Source organism: Cololabis saira, chromosome 2 (assembly GCF_033807715.1).
Source record: "Cololabis saira isolate AMF1-May2022 chromosome 2, fColSai1.1, whole genome shotgun sequence".
Lineage (NCBI taxonomy): Eukaryota > Metazoa > Chordata > Actinopteri > Beloniformes > Belonidae > Cololabis > Cololabis saira.
This window is the reverse complement of record NC_084588.1, coordinates 55,774,833-55,792,825: the sequence shown is the minus strand read 5'-3', so window position 1 is coordinate 55,792,825 and position 17,993 is coordinate 55,774,833. Positions and strand designations below refer to the sequence as shown.

General features: G+C 46.5%; 1 protein-coding gene across 1 annotated transcript in view; it reads left to right on the top strand.

The window, feature by feature from the left end:
- The window catches only part of LOC133418579 (probable E3 ubiquitin-protein ligase HERC1), a 142,982-nt gene that overhangs the window by 63,782 nt on the left and 61,207 nt on the right, over positions 1 to 17,993 (top strand). Inside the window, 9 exon segments of the mRNA XM_061707349.1 lie at positions 5,766 to 5,886; positions 6,635 to 6,872; positions 10,703 to 10,848; positions 10,941 to 11,096; positions 11,683 to 11,789; positions 14,133 to 14,231; positions 14,942 to 15,112; positions 16,642 to 16,881; positions 17,012 to 17,095. Of these exon segments, the coding sequence (XP_061563333.1) occupies positions 5,766 to 5,886; positions 6,635 to 6,872; positions 10,703 to 10,848; positions 10,941 to 11,096; positions 11,683 to 11,789; positions 14,133 to 14,231; positions 14,942 to 15,112; positions 16,642 to 16,881; positions 17,012 to 17,095 (1,362 nt within the window).

Sequence of the window (17,993 nt, the reverse complement as noted above, 5' to 3'; positions counted from 1 at the left end):
AAATATGGACCAATCACATGAAGGGGGGGTGCGCTTGTTGGCGTCTAGCGTCGCCACGGTAACACTTTGGAAAGAGAAAAGTAATGCGTGTAGTCGCAGGATGGAGACGCACATTTTGATGTATAACACATCTGGGTTCACGATACGGTTCGGGCTGAATTAATTCTCGAAGGAATGGCATATATTGCTCCAAAATTACGCGATTAATTCAGAATGTTCAAAATGGCCGACTTCCTGTTCAGTTTCGGCCATGGCGCCAAGAGACTTTTCTTTTAGTTGCGACATGATACAGGTGTGTACCGATTTTCGTTCATGTACGTCAAAGCGTATTATGGGGCTTGAGGCGCAAAGTTTTTTCTGTCTGAACCAATCAGATGAAGGGTGGGCACGCTATTTGGCGTCTAGCGTCGCCACGGTAACACTTTTGAAAGAGAAAAGTAATGCGCGTAGTCGCAGGATGGAGACGCACATTTTGATGTATAACACACTTGGGGGCACGTTACGGTTCGGGCTGAATTAACTGCCGAAGGAATGGCATAAATTTCGCCAAAATGACACGATTAATTCAAAATGGCCGACATCCTGTTCGGTTTCGGGCATGACCCCAAGAGACTTTTGTTTAAGTTGCGCCATGATACAGGTGTGTACCGATTTCCGTGCATGTACGTCTAACAGTATTGTGGGGCTTGAGGCACAAAGTTTTCAAGGGGGCGCTGTTGAGCCATTTTGCCACGCCCATTAATGCAAACCATTAAATACCAAATTTTTCGCCAGGCCTGGCTTGGGTGCAAAATTTGGTGCCTTTTGGGGAACTATCAAATATGGACCAATCACATGAAGGGGGGGTGCGCTTGTTGGCGTCTAGCGTCGCCACGGTAACACTTTGGAAAGAGAAAAGTAATGCGTGTAGTCGCAGGATGGAGACGCACATTTTGATGTATAACACATCTGGGTTCACGATACGGTTCGGGCTGAATTAATTCTCGAAGGAATGGCATATATTGCTCCAAAATTACGCGATTAATGCAGAATGTTCAAAATGGCCGACTTCCTGTTCAGTTTCGGCCATGGCGCCAAGAGACTTTTCTTTTAGTTGCGACATGATACAGGTGTGTACCGATTTTCGTTCATGTACGTCAAAGCGTATTATGGGGCTTGAGGCGCAAAGTTTTTTCTGTCTGAACCAATCAGATGAAGGATGGGCACGCTTTTTGGCGTCTAGCGTCGCCACAGTAACGCTTTCGAAAGAGAAAAGTAATGCGTGGGGTCGGAGGATGGAGACGCACATTTTGATGTATAACACACTTGGGGGAGCGTTACGGTTCGGGCTGAATTAACTGCCGAAGGAAGGCATAAATTTCGCCAAAATGACACGATTAATTCAAAATGGCCGACTTCCTGTTCGGTTTCTCGACATGACGCCAAGAGACTTTTCTTTAAGTTGCGCCATGATACAGGTGTGTACCGATTTTCGTGCATGTACGTCAAACCGTATTGTGGGGCTTGAGGCACAAAGTTTTCAAGGGGGCGCTGTTGAGCCATTTTGCCACGCCCATTAATGAAAACCATTAAATATCAAATTTTTCGCCAGGCCTGACTTGCATGCAAAATTTGGTGACTTTTTGGGCACGTTTAGGGGGGCAAAAAGGCCTTCCTTTTGTCAGGAAAATAATAATAATAATTAAAGCTGCAAGCAGCGATGAACGGGCCCTCGCACTCACGGCCACCGCCCCCCATAAGCATATCAGAAATGACACCACCCACGACTTCCTATGTCAAACCATTCAAAGGTTATAGCAGAAAAAAGGGACAACCAATCAGAAGAAGGGGCGGGGCTAATTCAGGCCAATGAAGGCCAAGGACTCCCTACAGAATCTGATGACACCACCCACGACTCTCTATGTCAAACCATTCAAAAGTTACAGCAGAAAATCGGGACAACCAATCAGAAGAAGGGGCGGGGCTAATTAAGGCCAACGAAGCTCAAGGACTCATTACAGATTCCCATGACACCACCCACGACTCTTTATGTCAAACCATTCAAAAGTTATGGCAGAGAATAGTATTCTAGGGGGCGCTGTTGAGCCGTTAGGCCACGCCCATTAATGCAAACCATGAAATATCAAATGTATCGCCAGGCCTGGCTTTCATGCAAAATTTGGTGACTATCAAATATGGACCAATCAGATGAAGGGGGGGCGGGCCTTTTGACGTCTAGCGTCGCCACGGTAACGCTTTTGAGAGAGAAAAGTAATGCGTGGTGTCGCAGGATGGAGACGCACATTTTGATGTATAACACACCTGGGTGCACGTTACGGTTCGGGCTGAATTAACTGCCGAAGGAATGGCATAAATTTCGCCAAAATGACACGATTAATTCAAAATGGGCGACATCCTGTTCGGTTTCGGCCATGGCTCCAAGAGACTTTTCTTTAAGTTGTACCATGATACAGGTGGTTAGCGATTTTCGTGCATGTACGTCAAACCGTATTGTGGGGCTTGAGGCACAAAGTTTTCCGGGGGGCGCTGTTGAGCCGTTAGGCCACGGCCATTAATGCAAACCATGAAATATCAAATTTATCGCCAGGCCTGGCTTGCATGCCAAATTTGGTGCCTTTTGGGGAACTATCAAATATGGACCAATCAGATGAAGGGGGGGTGCGCTTGTTGGCGTCTAGCGTCGCCACGTTAACACTTTTGAAAGAGAAAAGTAATGCGTGTAGTCGCAGGATGGAGACGCACATTTTGATGTATAACACATCTGGGTTCACGATACGGTTCGGGCTGAATTAACTCTCGAAGGAATGGCTCATATTGCTCTAAAATTACGCAATTAATTCAGAATGTTCAAAATGGCCGACTTCCTGTTCGGTTTCGGCCATGGCGCCAAGAGACTTTTCTTTTAGTTGCGACATGATACAGGAGTGTACCGATTTTCGTTCATGTACGTCAAACCGTATTATGGGGCTTGAGGCACAAAGTTTTTTCGGTCTGAACCAATTAGATGAAGGGTGGGCGCGCTTTTTGGCGTCTAGCGTCGCCACGGTAACGCTTTTGAAAGAGAAAAGTAATGCGTGTTGTCGCAGGATGGAGACGAACATTTTGATGTATAACACACCTCGGTGCACGTTACGGTTCGGGCTGAATTAACTGCCGAAGGAATGGCATAAATTGCGCCAAAGTGACACGATTAATTCAAAATGGCCGACTTCTTGTTCGGTTTCGGGCATGACGCCAAGAGTCTTTTCTTTCAGTTGTCCCATGATACAGGTGTGTACCGATTTTCGTGCATGTACGTCAAACCGTATCGTGGGGCTTGAGGCACAAAGTTTTCAAGGGGGCGCTGTTGAGCCATTTTACCACGCCCATTAATGCAAACCATTAAATATCAAATTTTTCACCAGGCCTGACTTGGGTGCAAAATTTGGTGACTTTTTGGGCATGTTAAGGGGGGCAAAAAGGCCATCACTTTGTCAGAAGAAAAAAAAAAATAATAATTAAAGCTGCAAGCAGCGATGAACGGGCCCTCGCACTCACGGCCACCGCCCCCCATAAGCATATCAGAAACGACACCACCCACGACTCTCTATGTCAAAACATTCAAATGTTATAGCAGAAAATCGGGACAACCAATCAGAAGAAGGGGCGGGGCTAATTTTCACCAATTATGGTCAAGGACTCTATACCAAGTCCCATGACACCACCCACGACTCTTTATGTCAAACCTTTCAAAAGTTATGGAAGAGAAAAGTATTCTAGGGGGCGCTGTTGAGCCATTAGGCAACGCCTATTAATGCAAACCATGAAATATCAAATTTATTGCCAGGCCTGGCTTGCATGCAGAATTTGGTGACTTTTGGAGAACTATCAAATATGGACCAACCAGATGAAGGGGGGGCGCGCTTTTTGGCGTCTAGCGTCGCCACAGTAACACTTTTGAAAGAGAAAAGTAATGCGTGTAGTCGCAAGATGAAGACGCACATTTTGATGTATAACACACCTGGGTGCACGTTACGGTTCAGGCCGTATTAATTGCCGAAGGAATGGCATAAGTTGCGCCAAAATTACACAATTAATTCAAAATGGCTGACTTCCTGTTCGGTTTCGGCCATGGCGCCAAGAGACTTTTCTTTAAGTTGCGACATGATACAGGTGTGTACCGATTTCCGTGCATGTACGTCAAACCGTATTGTGGGGCTTGAGGCACAAAGTTTTCCGGGGGGCGCTGTTGAGCCATTTTGCCACGCCCATTAATACAAACCATGAAATATCAAATGTATCGCCAGGCCTGCCTTGCATGCAAAATTTGGTGACTTTTGGGGAACTATCAAATATGGACCAATCAGATGAAGGAGGGCACGCTTTTTGGCGTCTAGCGTCGCCACGGTAACACTTTTGAAAGAGAAAAGTAATGCGTGTAGTCGCAGGATGGAGACGCACATTTTGATGTATAACATATCTGGGTGCACGTTACGGTTCGGGCCGTATTAATTCTCGAAGGAATGGCTCATATTGCTCCAAAATGACGCGATTAATTCAGAATGTTCAAAATGGCCGACTTCCTGTTCGGTTTCGGCCATGGCGCAAGAGACTTTTCTTTAAGTTGCGACATGATACAGGTGTGTACCGATTTTCGTTCATGTACGTCAAACCGTATTATGGGGCTTGAGGCGCAAAGTTTTTTCTGTCTGAACCAACCAGATGAAGGGTGGGCGCGCTTTTTGGCGTCTAGCGTCGCCACGGTAACGCTTTTGAAAGAGAAAAGTAATGCGTGTTGTCGCAGGATGGAGACGCACATTTTGATGTATAACACACTTGGGGGCACGTTACGGTTCGGGCGGTATTAACTGCCGAAGGAATGGCATAAATTGCGCCAAAGTGACACGATTAATTCAAAATGGCCGACATCCTGTTCGGTTTCGGCCATGTCGCCAAGAGACTTTTCTTTAAGTTGTGTACTGATACAGGTGTGTAGCGATTTTCGTGCATGTACGTCAAACCGTATTGTGGGGCTTGAGGCACAAAGTTTTCCGGGGGGCGCTGTTGAGCCATTTTGCCACGCCCATTAATGTAAACCATTAAATATCAAATTTTTCGCCAGGACTGGCTTGCATGCAAAATTTGGTGACTTTTTGGGGACGTTTAGGGGGGCAAAAAGGCCCTCCTTTCGTCAGAAGAAAAAAGAAAAAAAATTCCTACAGATACAATAGGGCCTTCGCACTGAAGGTGCTCGGGCCCTAATAATAAAAATTCCTGCAAATACAATAGGGCCTTCGCACTGAAGGTGCTCGGGCCCTAATAATAAAAATTCCTACAGATACAATAGGGCCTTCGCACTGAAGGTGCTCGGGCCCTAATAATAAAAATTCCTGCAAATACAATAGGGCCTTCGCTCTGAAGGTGCTCGGGCCCTAATAAACATTACAAATACAATAGGGTCCTCGATCCTTCAGTGCTTGGGCCCTAATAAAACTGCTTCTATTATTATATTATATGAATGATTCTGGTGTTTTTAGGACGGGATCCGGGCGGCTAAGAGGAGTCTGCAGATGGAGATTATTATATTATTATATTATATTGATTATTGTGGTGTTTTTAGGACGGGATCCGGGCGGCTAAGAGGAGTCTGCAGATGGAGATTATTATATTATTATATTATATTGATTATTGTGGTGTTTTTAGGACGGGATCCGGGCGGCTAAGAGGAGTCTGCAGATGGAGATTATTATATTATTATATTATATTGATTATTGTGGTGTTTTTAGGACGGGATCCGGGCGGCTAAGAGGAGTCTGCAGATGGAGATCCAGACGGCGGTTCATAAGATCTACCAGCAGCTGTCGGTGACGCTGGAGCGAGCGCTGCAGGCTAACAAGCACCACATAGGTAATCAATACTGTTACTGATCAATACTGATACTGACCAATACTGATCAATACTGTTACTGATCAATACTGATACTGATCAATACTGTTACTGATCAATACTGTTACTGATCAGTTCAACCATCATAGTCCCTCCCTGATCAGCTGGTTCTGACTCTATATGAGTCCGGGGCAGCTCGGTCTCTCCGGGCAGGCTGGCCCCTCCCCGGGGGGGTCGTTGGTCTGGGGGGTGAGGGGGGTGAGGGGGGTGGTTGGGGGCGGGGAGAGGGGAGGAGGGTGGAGCCTCCTGGCCGCATGTCCGGCCCGGACCGGGTGGCCGGGGTTCGCCTGGGTCGCGGTCCGCCACCGCAGGATCCCTGTCTGCTTCTTCCCGCAGTCGTGGTGGCCCCGCCCGGGGGGGGGGCGGGCCTCGCACACACATACACACACACATAAAACACACACACACACATAGCCACACAGATACACACACACACATAAAACACACACATACACACACACATCTCTTCTTCTTCTCTCTCCAGAAGCGCAGCAGCGCCTCCTGCTGGTGACGGTGTTAGCATGTTAGCAGCTCCTCATCTCTTCTTCTTCTCTCTGCAGAAGCGCAGCAGCGCCTCCTGCTGGTGACGGTGTTAGCATGTTAGCAGCTCCTCATCTCTTCTTCTTCTCTCTCCAGAAGCGCAGCAGCGCCTCCTGCTGGTGACGGTGTTAGCATGTTAGCAGCTCCTCATCTCTTCTTCTCTCTGCAGAAGCGCAGCAGCGCCTCCTGCTGGTGACGGTGTTTGCGCTGAGCGTGCGGTACCAGCCCGTGGACGTGTCCCTGGCCGTGTCGTCGGGTCTGCTCAGCGTCCTGTCCCGGCTCTGCGGTACCGAGACCATGCTGGGCCGACCGCTGCAGCTGCTGCAGAAACCCGGGCTTTCCCAGCTCAGCACCGCCCTGAAGGTGGCGGCGACCCGGCTGCTGCAGATCCTGGCCGTCAGTACCGGGTAAGAACCAGTACCGGGTAAGAACCAGTACCGGTACCAGTACCGGGTAAGAACCAGTACCGGGCCGTCATTTTAGTTTTTATTAGTTTTAGTCACGTTCATTCTCCTTTTAGTCGTGTCAAGTTTCAGTCGACTAAAAGTCTCCATTTTCCAGATAAAGGATATGAAGTCTGTACTGACTGGGTCATGTGACCAGTTCTGGCTGAACGAGTCAGCAGCTGAGCTCTGGTTGCCCCGGCAACAAGAACCTCACTTCAGAACCTTCCGGTTTGGCTGTGAGAAAAACCCAGATTTTGGCTTCTGACAAGTTCTCAAATAACTCTGATTTGTGATAAAACCGTAGCTCCTAGCAGAAAAAAACAAAAAACATTGTGAGAGACACAGAACCCGGCAGATTCTGACAATCTTAATTTTATTCAGATATTCCTTAAAATAAGTGAGTAAGCTCAGTGCGAAGACGGAGTGAGATTCTTTTGAAGAAAATGTTTTATTACATTACAGCCACTGGAGACGGAGGCAGGTATTGGCGGCGCTCTAACCCCCCCGTTTAAATTTTGTGCATACCCCGCCTGTCAAAGTCACATTTTATGAATCCCAACACCTATGTCTACATTCTGACCAGAAATTATTCGTGTCCTTTTTACGGTTTGGCCGTGAGCTCGAGTTACAAATAAAAATTCAGGTTATTTTTTTTACTGTTTCTCCCACTCTAGCAACCGACACCGCACTCTAGATTTGACAAAAAAGTGATTTCCAGTCCTCGCTTGAGTGCTCATATCTTGAAAAGTTTTGGTGAGAAGAGAAGTTTTCCTCAGTTTTGAAGTTTGAACGACATTTCTACGTGCAGGTATGAGAAAGTTAGGTGACTCAGAAAAAAGGTGAATTTTGGCTTTTTTTTACTTTTTCCCATCCACTTTGAATGGTTTTTTTTGGCCGTTGTTTTGGGAATAACTTTGGGAAAAATGTGAATTTCAACACCAAAAGTCATAGCACACTATTCTCGATTGAGACACAGTACCGGGTAAGGACCGATACCGGGCTGAGACCCGTCACTGCAGCTGCTTTAGTCAATGAAAACTCTGACTAAATATCATCTTCACCGAACCTTTATCACCTAATAATAATAATAATAATCATAATAATAATAATAATAATAATAATAATAACTAGAAAATTTCCTGGCAGAAGGCTGCTGCCCATTTGTGTACATTGCTGCATTTTTCAGGAATAAAGGTGAAGGACTCAAAACCAAGTCAGATGACACCACACACGTTTCTACTGGGGGTTATTTACTGTGTGTGTGTGTGTGTGTGTGTGTGTGTGTGTGTGTGTGTGTGTGTGTGTGTGTGTGTGTGTGTGTGTGTGTGTGTGTGTGTGTGTGTGTGTGTGTACACGTGTGTGTGTGTGTGTGCTGGGGGTCGGCTAAGGTCAAAGGTTAGGGGTCAGATTTCCCAGAATTCTCTGAGGCGTCTCCATTTTCCAGGTTAAAGTATATGAAGTCTGTACTGACTGAGTCATGTGACCAGTCTGGCTGAATTAGTCAGCAGTGACCACTGGTTGCCCCGGCAACAAGAACCTCGACTCCAGAACCCTCCGGTTTGGCTGTGAGAAAAACCCAGATTTTGGCTTGTGATAAGGTCTCAAATAACTCCGATTTGTGAAAATCAGAGCCGTAGCTCGTAGCAGAAAAACAAAAACATCGTGAGACATACAGAACCCGGCAGATTCTGACAATCTTAATTTTATTCAGATATTCCTTAAAATGAGTGTGTAAGCTCAGTGTGAAGACAGAGTGAGATTCTTTTGAAGGAAACGTTTGATTACATTACAGTCAATGGGGACCGAGACAGGTATTGGTGCCGCTCTATCCCTTCCCGTTTAAATTTTGTGCATACCCCGCCTGTCAAAGTCACATTTTATGAATCCCAACACCTATGTCTACATTCTGACCAGAAATTATTTGTGTCCTTTTATGGTTTGGCCGTGAGCTCGAGTTACAAATAAAAATTCAGTTTATTTTTTTACTGTTTCTGCCACTCTAGCAACTGACACCCGCACTCTAGATTTGACAAAAAAGTGATTGCCAGTCCTCACTTGTGCGCTCATATCTTGAAAAGTTTACATCTTAGGAAAAAACTGGTTGGTGTTTTGGTGAGAAGAGAAGTTTTCCGCTGTTCTGAAGTTTGAATGACATTTCTACATGCAGGTATGAGAGAGCTAGGTGACTTAGAAAAAAGGTGAAGTTTGGCTTTTTTTTTTACCTCCTCCCATCCACTTTGAATGGGTTTTTTTGGCCGTTTTTTTGGGAATAACTTTGGGAAAAATGTGAATTTCAACACCAAAAGTCATAGCACACTATTCCCGATTGAGACACACGTTTTGATATATGATTCGCCTGGGTCCTCCGAAATCTGTAGGATGAGTATCGAACCGAAATCTGTCCGGAAAATGAATAGAAAACAGGCAGGATAACAATAGATGGCTCGGGGCTTCACTCCTCTCCATTGCTGCAGAGCTATGGAGGAGGAGTGAAGCCTCGGGGCGCTAATACATTTTATTTGTAATGCACTTTTCATAAAATAATCTCAGAGTGCTAGCATAAACAAAAAGGAATAAAATCAAGACACATAAAAGACCAGAAGTAAAAGCATAAAAGCAGAGAAACAATAAAAATGTCTATAAAAGACCAGGGAAAACCTTCCTGAACCTTTTAAAGGAGTCCAGAGACTGGTGGTGATGGTGGGGGTTCCAGATGTTCAGGGAGTTCCAGATGTTCAGGGAGGGAGTTCCAGATGTTCAGGGAGTTCCAGATGTTCAGGGAGTTCCAGATGTTCAGGGAGGGAGTTCCAGATGTTCAGGGAGGGAGTTCCAGATGTTCAGGGAGGGAGTTCCAGATGTTCAGGGAGGGAGTTCCAGATGTTTAGAGAGTTCCAGATGTTCAGGGAGTTCCAGATGTTCAGGGAGGGAGTTCCAGATGTTCAGGGAGGGAGTTCCAGATGTTCAGGGAGGGAGTTCCAGATGTTCAGGGAGGGAGTTCCAGATGTTCAGGGAGTTCCAGATGTTCAGGGAGAGAGTTCCAGATGTTCAGGGAGGGAGTTCCAGATGTTCAGGGAGTTCCAGATGTTCAGGGAGGGAGTTCCAGATGTTCAGGGAGGGGGTTCCAGATGTTCAGGGGGGGAGTTCCAGATGTTCAGGGAGGGAGTTCCAGATGTTCAGGGAGGGAGTTCCAGATGTTCAGGGAGGGAGTTCCAGATGTTCAGGGAGAGAGTTCCAGATGTTCAGGGAGGGAGTTCCAGATGTTCAGGGAGTTCCAGATGTTCAGGGAGAGAGTTCCAGATGTTCAGGGAGGGAGTTCCAGATGTTCAGGGAGTTCCAGATGTTCAGGGAGGGAGTTCCAGATGTTCAGGGAGGGGGTTCCAGATGTTCAGGGGGGGAGTTCCAGATGTTCAGGGAGGGAGTTCCAGATGTTCAGGGAGGGGGTTCCAGATGTTCAGGGGGGGAGTTCCAGATGTTCAGGGAGTTCCAGATGTTCAGGGAGAGAGTTCCAGATGTTCAGGGAGGGAGTTCCAGATGTTCAGGGAGGGGGTTCCAGATGTTCAGGGGGGGAGTTCCAGATGTTCAGGGAGTTCCAGATGTTCAGGGAGGGAGTTCCAGATGTTCAGGGAGTTCCAGATGTTCCAGAAGACTCGACCTCTCATGGTGATTGATGTCATCGTCATGGTTACGGTGTCATCGTCATGGTTACAGTGTTTCCAGCAGCAGCACGGGTGTTTCCTGTTTCCTGTGCAGCGGTGCAGCTAGTGAACCGGTGTTTCCTGTTTCCTGTGCAGGACGTATGCGGACCAGCTGAGCTCCAAGGTGGTGACGTCGCTGCTGGACCTGCTGTGCAGCCAGCTGAAGAACCTGCTGAGTCACGCCGGGCCGGCTCCGGCCGGGAAGGACGAGGACGAGGACGAGGAGAAGAAGGACCTGAGAGGTGAGACAGACCTTCCTGTTGCTTCTAAACATGTGTAAGGGTGTGGAGCAGCTGGCCCCCCTCACCGTCTGGTCCCCCCTCACCCCCCCCAGGTCTGGTGCGGAGGCAGCACTCGGCCGAGCTTCACCTCGGGGATTTCCTGGTTTTCCTCCGGAGAGTCGTTTCCTCCAAATCCATCCAGGCCCGGATGGCGTCGCCCAAGTGGACGGAAGTTCTGCTGAACATCGCCGCCCAGAAGTGCTGCTCAGGTAACACGGGCTAACGCAGGCTAACACGGGCCAATGCAGGCTAACGCAGGCTAACACAGGCCAACACAGGCTAACGCAGGCTAACACAGGCTAACACGCTGCTCAGGTAGCAATGAGGGCTAACACGGGCTAACACAGGCTAACACGGGCTAACACAGGCTAACACGCTGCTCAGGTAGCAACACAGGCTAACACGGGCTAACACGGGCTAACGCAGGCTAACACAGGCCAACGCAGGCTAACACAGGCCAACACAGGCCAACACAGGCTAACACAGGCTAACGCAGGCTAACACAGGCCAACACAGGCTAACGCAGGCTAACACAGGCTAACACACTGCTCAGGTAGCAACGCAGGCTAACGCAGGCTAACGCAGGCTAACGCAGGCTAACACACTAGCGTACATGGAGGCTAACACTAGCGTACATGGAGGCTAACACTAGCGTACATGTAGGCTAACACTAGCGTACATGGAGGCTAACACAAGCGTACAGGGAGGCTAACACTAGCCTACAGCGAGGCTAACACTAGCGTACAGGGAGGCTAACACTAGCGTACATGGGGCTAACCCGTCTGTCCGCCGCAGGCGTCCCGCTGGTGGGGAACCTGAGGACGCGCCTGCTGGCGCTGCACGTGCTGGAGGCCGTGCTGCCGGCCGGCGAGGCTAGCATGGAGGACGAGCAGGTGGCGCAGGTACGTGCCCCGCCCGGCGCCGTCCCGGCTGAGACGGAGGCTGAAACCGTGTTGTAACCATGGTAACCGTGTGGTAGGGCTGTGCGATTAATCGATTTTAAATCTAAATTGGATTTATTAATCAAGACGATGTTAAAAAGGGAAAATCTGAAAATGGATGTTCCTTTTTTGCAGCTGCATTACAGACAGAGCTCGTCTAGTCATTTGTTTGGTCAAGAAAATTGTAAATGTTGTCACTTTACTAAACTCAAGGAGGATTTACAGGATCTTTCACTTACACTTCATTCCCAATGGGGACATTTGTTTGCTATTTTTCTTTAAAAATAAAGATAAAATATTTGAAACAATTTATTCCATTGTCTTTTGTAGTTTTACCAAAAAAATCGAAATCGAAAATCGGGTTTTCAGAGAAAAAAAAAATCGGGATTTTATTTTTGTCCCAAATCACCCAGCCCTACCGTGTGGTAACCTGGTCATTACCGTGTGGTAACCTGGTCATTACCGTGTGGTAACCTGGTCATTACCGTGTGGTAACCCTGGTACCGTGTCGTAACCATGGTACCGTGTGGTAACCATGGTACCGTGTGGTAACCATGGTACCGTGTGGTAACCATGGTAACCGTGTTGTAACCATGTTGTAACCATGGTAACCATGTTGTAACCATGGTACCGTGTGGTAACCATGGTACCGTGTGGTAACCCTGGTACCGTGTGGTAACCCTGGTACCGTGTGGTAACCATGGTACCGTGTGGTAACCCTGGTACCGTGTGGTAACCATGGTACCGTGTGGTAACCCTGGTACCGTGTGGTAACCCTGGTACCGTGTGGTAACCATGGTACCGTGTGGTAACCCTGGTACCGTGTGGTAACCATGGTACCGTGTGGTAACCCTGGTACCGTGTGGTAACCATGGTACCGTGTGGTAACCCTGGTACCGTGTGGTAACCATGGTACCGTGTGGTAACCCTGGTACCGTGTGGTAACCATGGTACCGTGTGGTAACCCTGGTACCGTGTGGTAACCATGGTAACCGTGTGGTAGGGCTGTGCGATTAATCGATTTTAAATCTAAATTGGATTTATTAATCAAGACGATGTTAAAAAGGGAAAATCTGAAAATGGATGTTCCTTTTTTGCAGCTGCATTACAGACAGAGCTCGTCTAGTCATTTGTTTGGTCAAGAAAATTGTAAATGTTGTCACTTTACTAAACTCAAGGAGGATTTACAGGATCTTTCACTTACACTTCATTCCCAATGGGGACATTTGTTTGCTATTTTTCTTTAAAAATAAAGATAAAATATTTGAAACAATTTATTCCATTGTCTTTTGTAGTTTTACCAAAAAAATCGAAATCGAAAATCGGGTTTTCAGAGAAAAAAAAAATCGGGATTTTATTTTTGTCCCAAATCACCCAGCCCTACCGTGTGGTAACCTGGTCATTACTGTGTGGTAACCTGGTCATTACCGTGTGGTAACCTGGTCATTACCGTGTGGTAACCTGGTCATTACCGTGTGGTAACCTGGTCATTACCGTGTGGTAACCCTGGTACCGTGTCGTAACCATGGTACCGTGTGGTAACCATGGTACCGTGTGGTAACCATGGTACTGTGTGGTAACCATGGTAACCGTGTTGTAACCATGTTGTAACCATGGTAACCATGTTGTAACCATGGTACCGTGTGGTAACCATGGTACCGTGTGGTAACCATGGTAACCATGTTGTAACCATGGTACCGTGTGGTAACCCTGGTACCGTGTGGTAACCCTGGTACCGTGTGGTAACCATGGTACCGTGTGGTAACCCTGGTACCGTGTGGTAACCATGGTACCGTGTGGTAACCCTGGTACCGTGTGGTAACCCTGGTACCGTGTGGTAACCATGGTACCGTGTGGTAACCCTGGTACCGTGTGGTAACCATGGTACCGTGTGGTAACCCTGGTACCGTGTGGTAACCATGGTACCGTGTGGTAACCCTGGTACCGTGTGGTAACCATGGTACCGTGTGGTAACCATGGTACCGTGTGGTAACCCTGGTACCGTGTGGTAACCATGGTACCGTGTGGTAACCCTGGTACCGTGTGGTAACCATGGTACCGTGTGGTAACCCTGGTACCGTGTGGTAACCCTGGTACCGTGTGGTAACCATGGTACCGTGTGGTAACCCTGGTACCGTGTGGTAACCATGGTACCGTGTGGTAACCCTGGTACCGTGTGGTAACCATGGTAACCGTGTGGTAACCCTGGTAGCGTGTGGTAACCCTGGTACCGTGTGGTAACCATGGTAACCGTGTGGTAACCATGGTAACCGTGTGGTAACCCTGGTACCGTGTCGTCCTCAGGTGGTGGAGCGGCTCTTCGCGCTGCTGTCCGACTGCATGTGGGAGGCTCCGGCGGCTCCAGGGGCTCCGGATAAGCTCAGCGTCCAGATGAAGGTGCAGGTTAGTTTGTTTTATTTAGGATGCCCATTAGCATTAGCCACAGCATTAGCCACAGCATTAGCCATTCTTCCTGGGGCCTGACACACACACAACAAACAAATTTAATACATACAGACATACATTACACATGACGAAACAAAACAATAACAGACACAACTCCCTTAGTCACAATCTATACAGAGGATAGAACTAAATCACCTTCATTCTCAGACACACATACATAGAAATTAAATCAAATAAAACACCTTTATAACCAATACCTGCCTGGAAAGACCTGATCTAGAATTATTGGACCACTTTTCACCTTATTACGACAGGGTTTACAATACCTGTAATTATATTTCAACCTATACTTTGTTCCTCCCAAATGACAAATCATCATTCATAAAATTTTAAAAGATATTGTTTTAACTAAAACTTAATCCAATGTTTGCTACCTGCATGTGAAATATAAACTGGTATAGAGTTCCATCAACCCTGGCTCTGTAAGAAACAGATCTCTGAATCAAACCTGTTCTCACCCTCGGTGGTAGGTAGTAAGTATCTAAGTAAGTAAGTAAGTAAGTATGTAGTTAGTATGAACCTGTTTCTAATGTCATTCTAGTATTGTACCCGGAGCAGCTTCTAGGTGCTCTGGCTGCAGGTGCCACCGCCCCGGTGCTGCGGGTTATGGTTAGCGTGTTGCGGAGGCTAACGGCGTCTCTCTTTAGGGCGAGGCGGAGGACGAGGACCAGAACCTGCCGGTCCAGGAGGTTTCCTTCGACCCGGAGAAGGCCCAGTGCTGCGTGGTGGAGAACGGCCAGGGCCTGACGCACGGCAGCGGGGGGAAGGGCTACGGCCTGGCCTGCACCGGCATCTCCTCCGGGTGCTACCAGTGGAAGGTGCTAACTAGGCCTGTGTTGGAAAAAATCGATTTCCCAATTCTAAATCGATTCTCATATTAATTCCTAAAAATCCATTCATATGTCTAAAGATCGATTTTTTTTTTTTAAATTTAAAAATTGTATTTATTTATAATTTTTTTTTACAACTTTTGGTTTATTTTTTTGTTTATCCCCAAAAAAAGGAATGTTTTGTTGGAGACCAGAATAACTGGTGCCATGTTTTTGCCTTTAAATATGTTTAAAGGTATGAAAACATTAAAGTGTTAGGTTATAATTGCATAAATTGTCTATATTTCATTACTTTATTTACTGTCTTGGGGTTACATTTGCAAAAAATGCTAAAAACCAAATGCTCAAAAATTAAAAACCGAAATAGACCGAAAATGGAACAAATAAAAACAGAAAGTGGGAAAAAATAAAACTGATTTCCTCCGTCTCTGTTTCCTCCTGGATCTGTTTGGTAATTCTGACCCACGATGTTTCTGAAAGCAGTTATAGTTATATATTATATATTATATATATATATATATATATATTATTGTATTTATATATACATATATATATATATATATATATATATATATATATATATATATATATATATATATATATATGTATATATATACAGTTCTATCAGCATTCTGGAGCTGATTGATTGATCCATTCTGGAGCTGATTGGTCCTTACAGCATCATTAGCTGCAATACTTGCTGTTGAATCTCAATAAAATACTAGTATTAATATGTTGCAGAACTACAGTCATATCATTCATGAAACAGCTCAAAAAACAGTTTTATTAACTCTAACCCAAATCAATATCGGAATCTGAATCAAATCAAATCGTGATAATCGATTCTGAATGTTAAGAATCAGAATCGAATCGATTCTTGACATTTGAATCGATCCCCAGCCCTAGTGCTAACGCCGCCGCAGAGTTTGGGTTTAACTTGGATCGGCGTTTTGGGCGACTTTTACAGGAGTTTTAACAGTTTAGTTTAGTTTATTTATTTAGCAATATGAGACAAATTGAACAAAAAATGAAAAACAATGAAATAATATGCAAGGAAAGGAAGAAGCCTGGTGGATTATATAGAATCATTTCCTTATATGAAAACAACAAAGCTACACAAGGGAGAGTAAAAAAACACAAAAGAAAATGTAACTCAGATTAAATAATAAACACTACAAAGATGAAACTATAAGAACGTTATTTAAATGTTTTTTGAATATTGGCAAAGACGGTGATGATTTAAGAGATTTATTGAGTGAATTCCACAAGTGGAAAGATTGATGTTTAATGTTCTACAAAACGCTAAATTAAAATCATCTTTGTGGTTTGTGGCATAAGAATGAATATTGGAATTAACACAAAAGAAATTATGAAAAGAAGAAGGAAGATCTTGTATATAATGTTTACATTTGAACATAATTAAACATGTTTGAAAAATGTTAATTTTTTTGACTGATAATAATGAATATTTAACGCTAACGCTAACCCTCCTCCGCTAACGCTAACCCTCTGTGCAGTTCTACATGGTGAAGGAGAACCGGGGCAACGAGGGCACCTGCGTGGGCGTGTCCCGCTGGCCGGTGCACGACTTCAACCACCGCACCACGTCCGACATGTGGCTGTACCGGGCCTACAGCGGGAACCTGTACCACAACGGGGAGCAGACGCTAACGCTAGCCTCCTTCACCCAGGGGGACTCCGTCACCGTGGTGCTGGACATGGAGGCCCGGACCGTGTCCTTCGGGAAGAACGGAGAGGTGGGGGCCGGGGACAGGGGGACAGGGGGGGTCTGGGGGGGTCTGGGGGGGACGGGGGGTCTGGGGTCTGGGGGGTGTACAGTTCTGATCCAGGTCCACAGGTGTGTAAATACTGTCATGTGACCTGCAGGAGCCCAAGCTGGCGTTTGAGGACGTGGACGCTGCAGAGCTGTTTCCCTGCGTGATGTTCTACAGCAGCAACCCTGGAGAGAAGGTACGAGCTGCTGCTGCTGCTGCTGCATGTTAATGAGGAATGATGACGGTTTGTGTGTCGTCAGCATCAGTACATGGTCTTAGCTTAGACCACATTCGGTAGCAAATGATCAGATAGGGGGGGCGCTCGAACCCGGCGTCCGTGTCAGGGAGGCTGATAAGAGGGAGGAGCCAGGGAAGGCGTTGAAGATTGGGGGGGTGGTTATCAGTAAGTGTGTGTAGCGGTAAATCCGTGAACTTCTCTCAGAGCTGCTCTCAGCCAATCTCCTTGATGTTATCAGACGGCTCGGTCAGTTCTGAAACAGGTCCACAGATGTTCCTGAGAGGGGAGGGTTAGTGGGGGCAGAGTCACCTTGTTTACATTCCACCAGGGAGATTGTGACCAGAGCGATCGGCCAAACTGCCCTGTCAAGGTCAGATTATAGAATCAACAATTATATTGCAAAACAGACAGACTCAGTAATTTTCCGTCTGCCTTCAGTCTCTGGTTCATCAATGGCGACTCCAATCAGACGAATTTGTGATCAATTCCCGCCAAGCCGAGCTTCCAACTTCTCCAAGGTCTTCTCCATCTTACCAATGAGCTCAAAGACGCCGCCAGCCTGAGATTCTGTTCAAGAATCACATCCAGCTTACGGCTTTGCTCCCCCAGCGTTAAAGTCTGAGTGTTGATCACCTTGCTTGATCCTTCAGCCACGTCCAGCAGCTCTGAAAGAACCAGAACAGCTGTCGACGACTTACGCGTTTGTCGGTAGACCAGGAATCCCCCTCCTCCGATCAAGAGAAATCCTGCTATCATAAATCCAATTATGAAGCATCTTCAACGTCCTCGACAGACAGAATCACCAAACACAACGGTTTCCAGTGTTTCCAGGAATCCATTGTGTATCCAGTAAAAA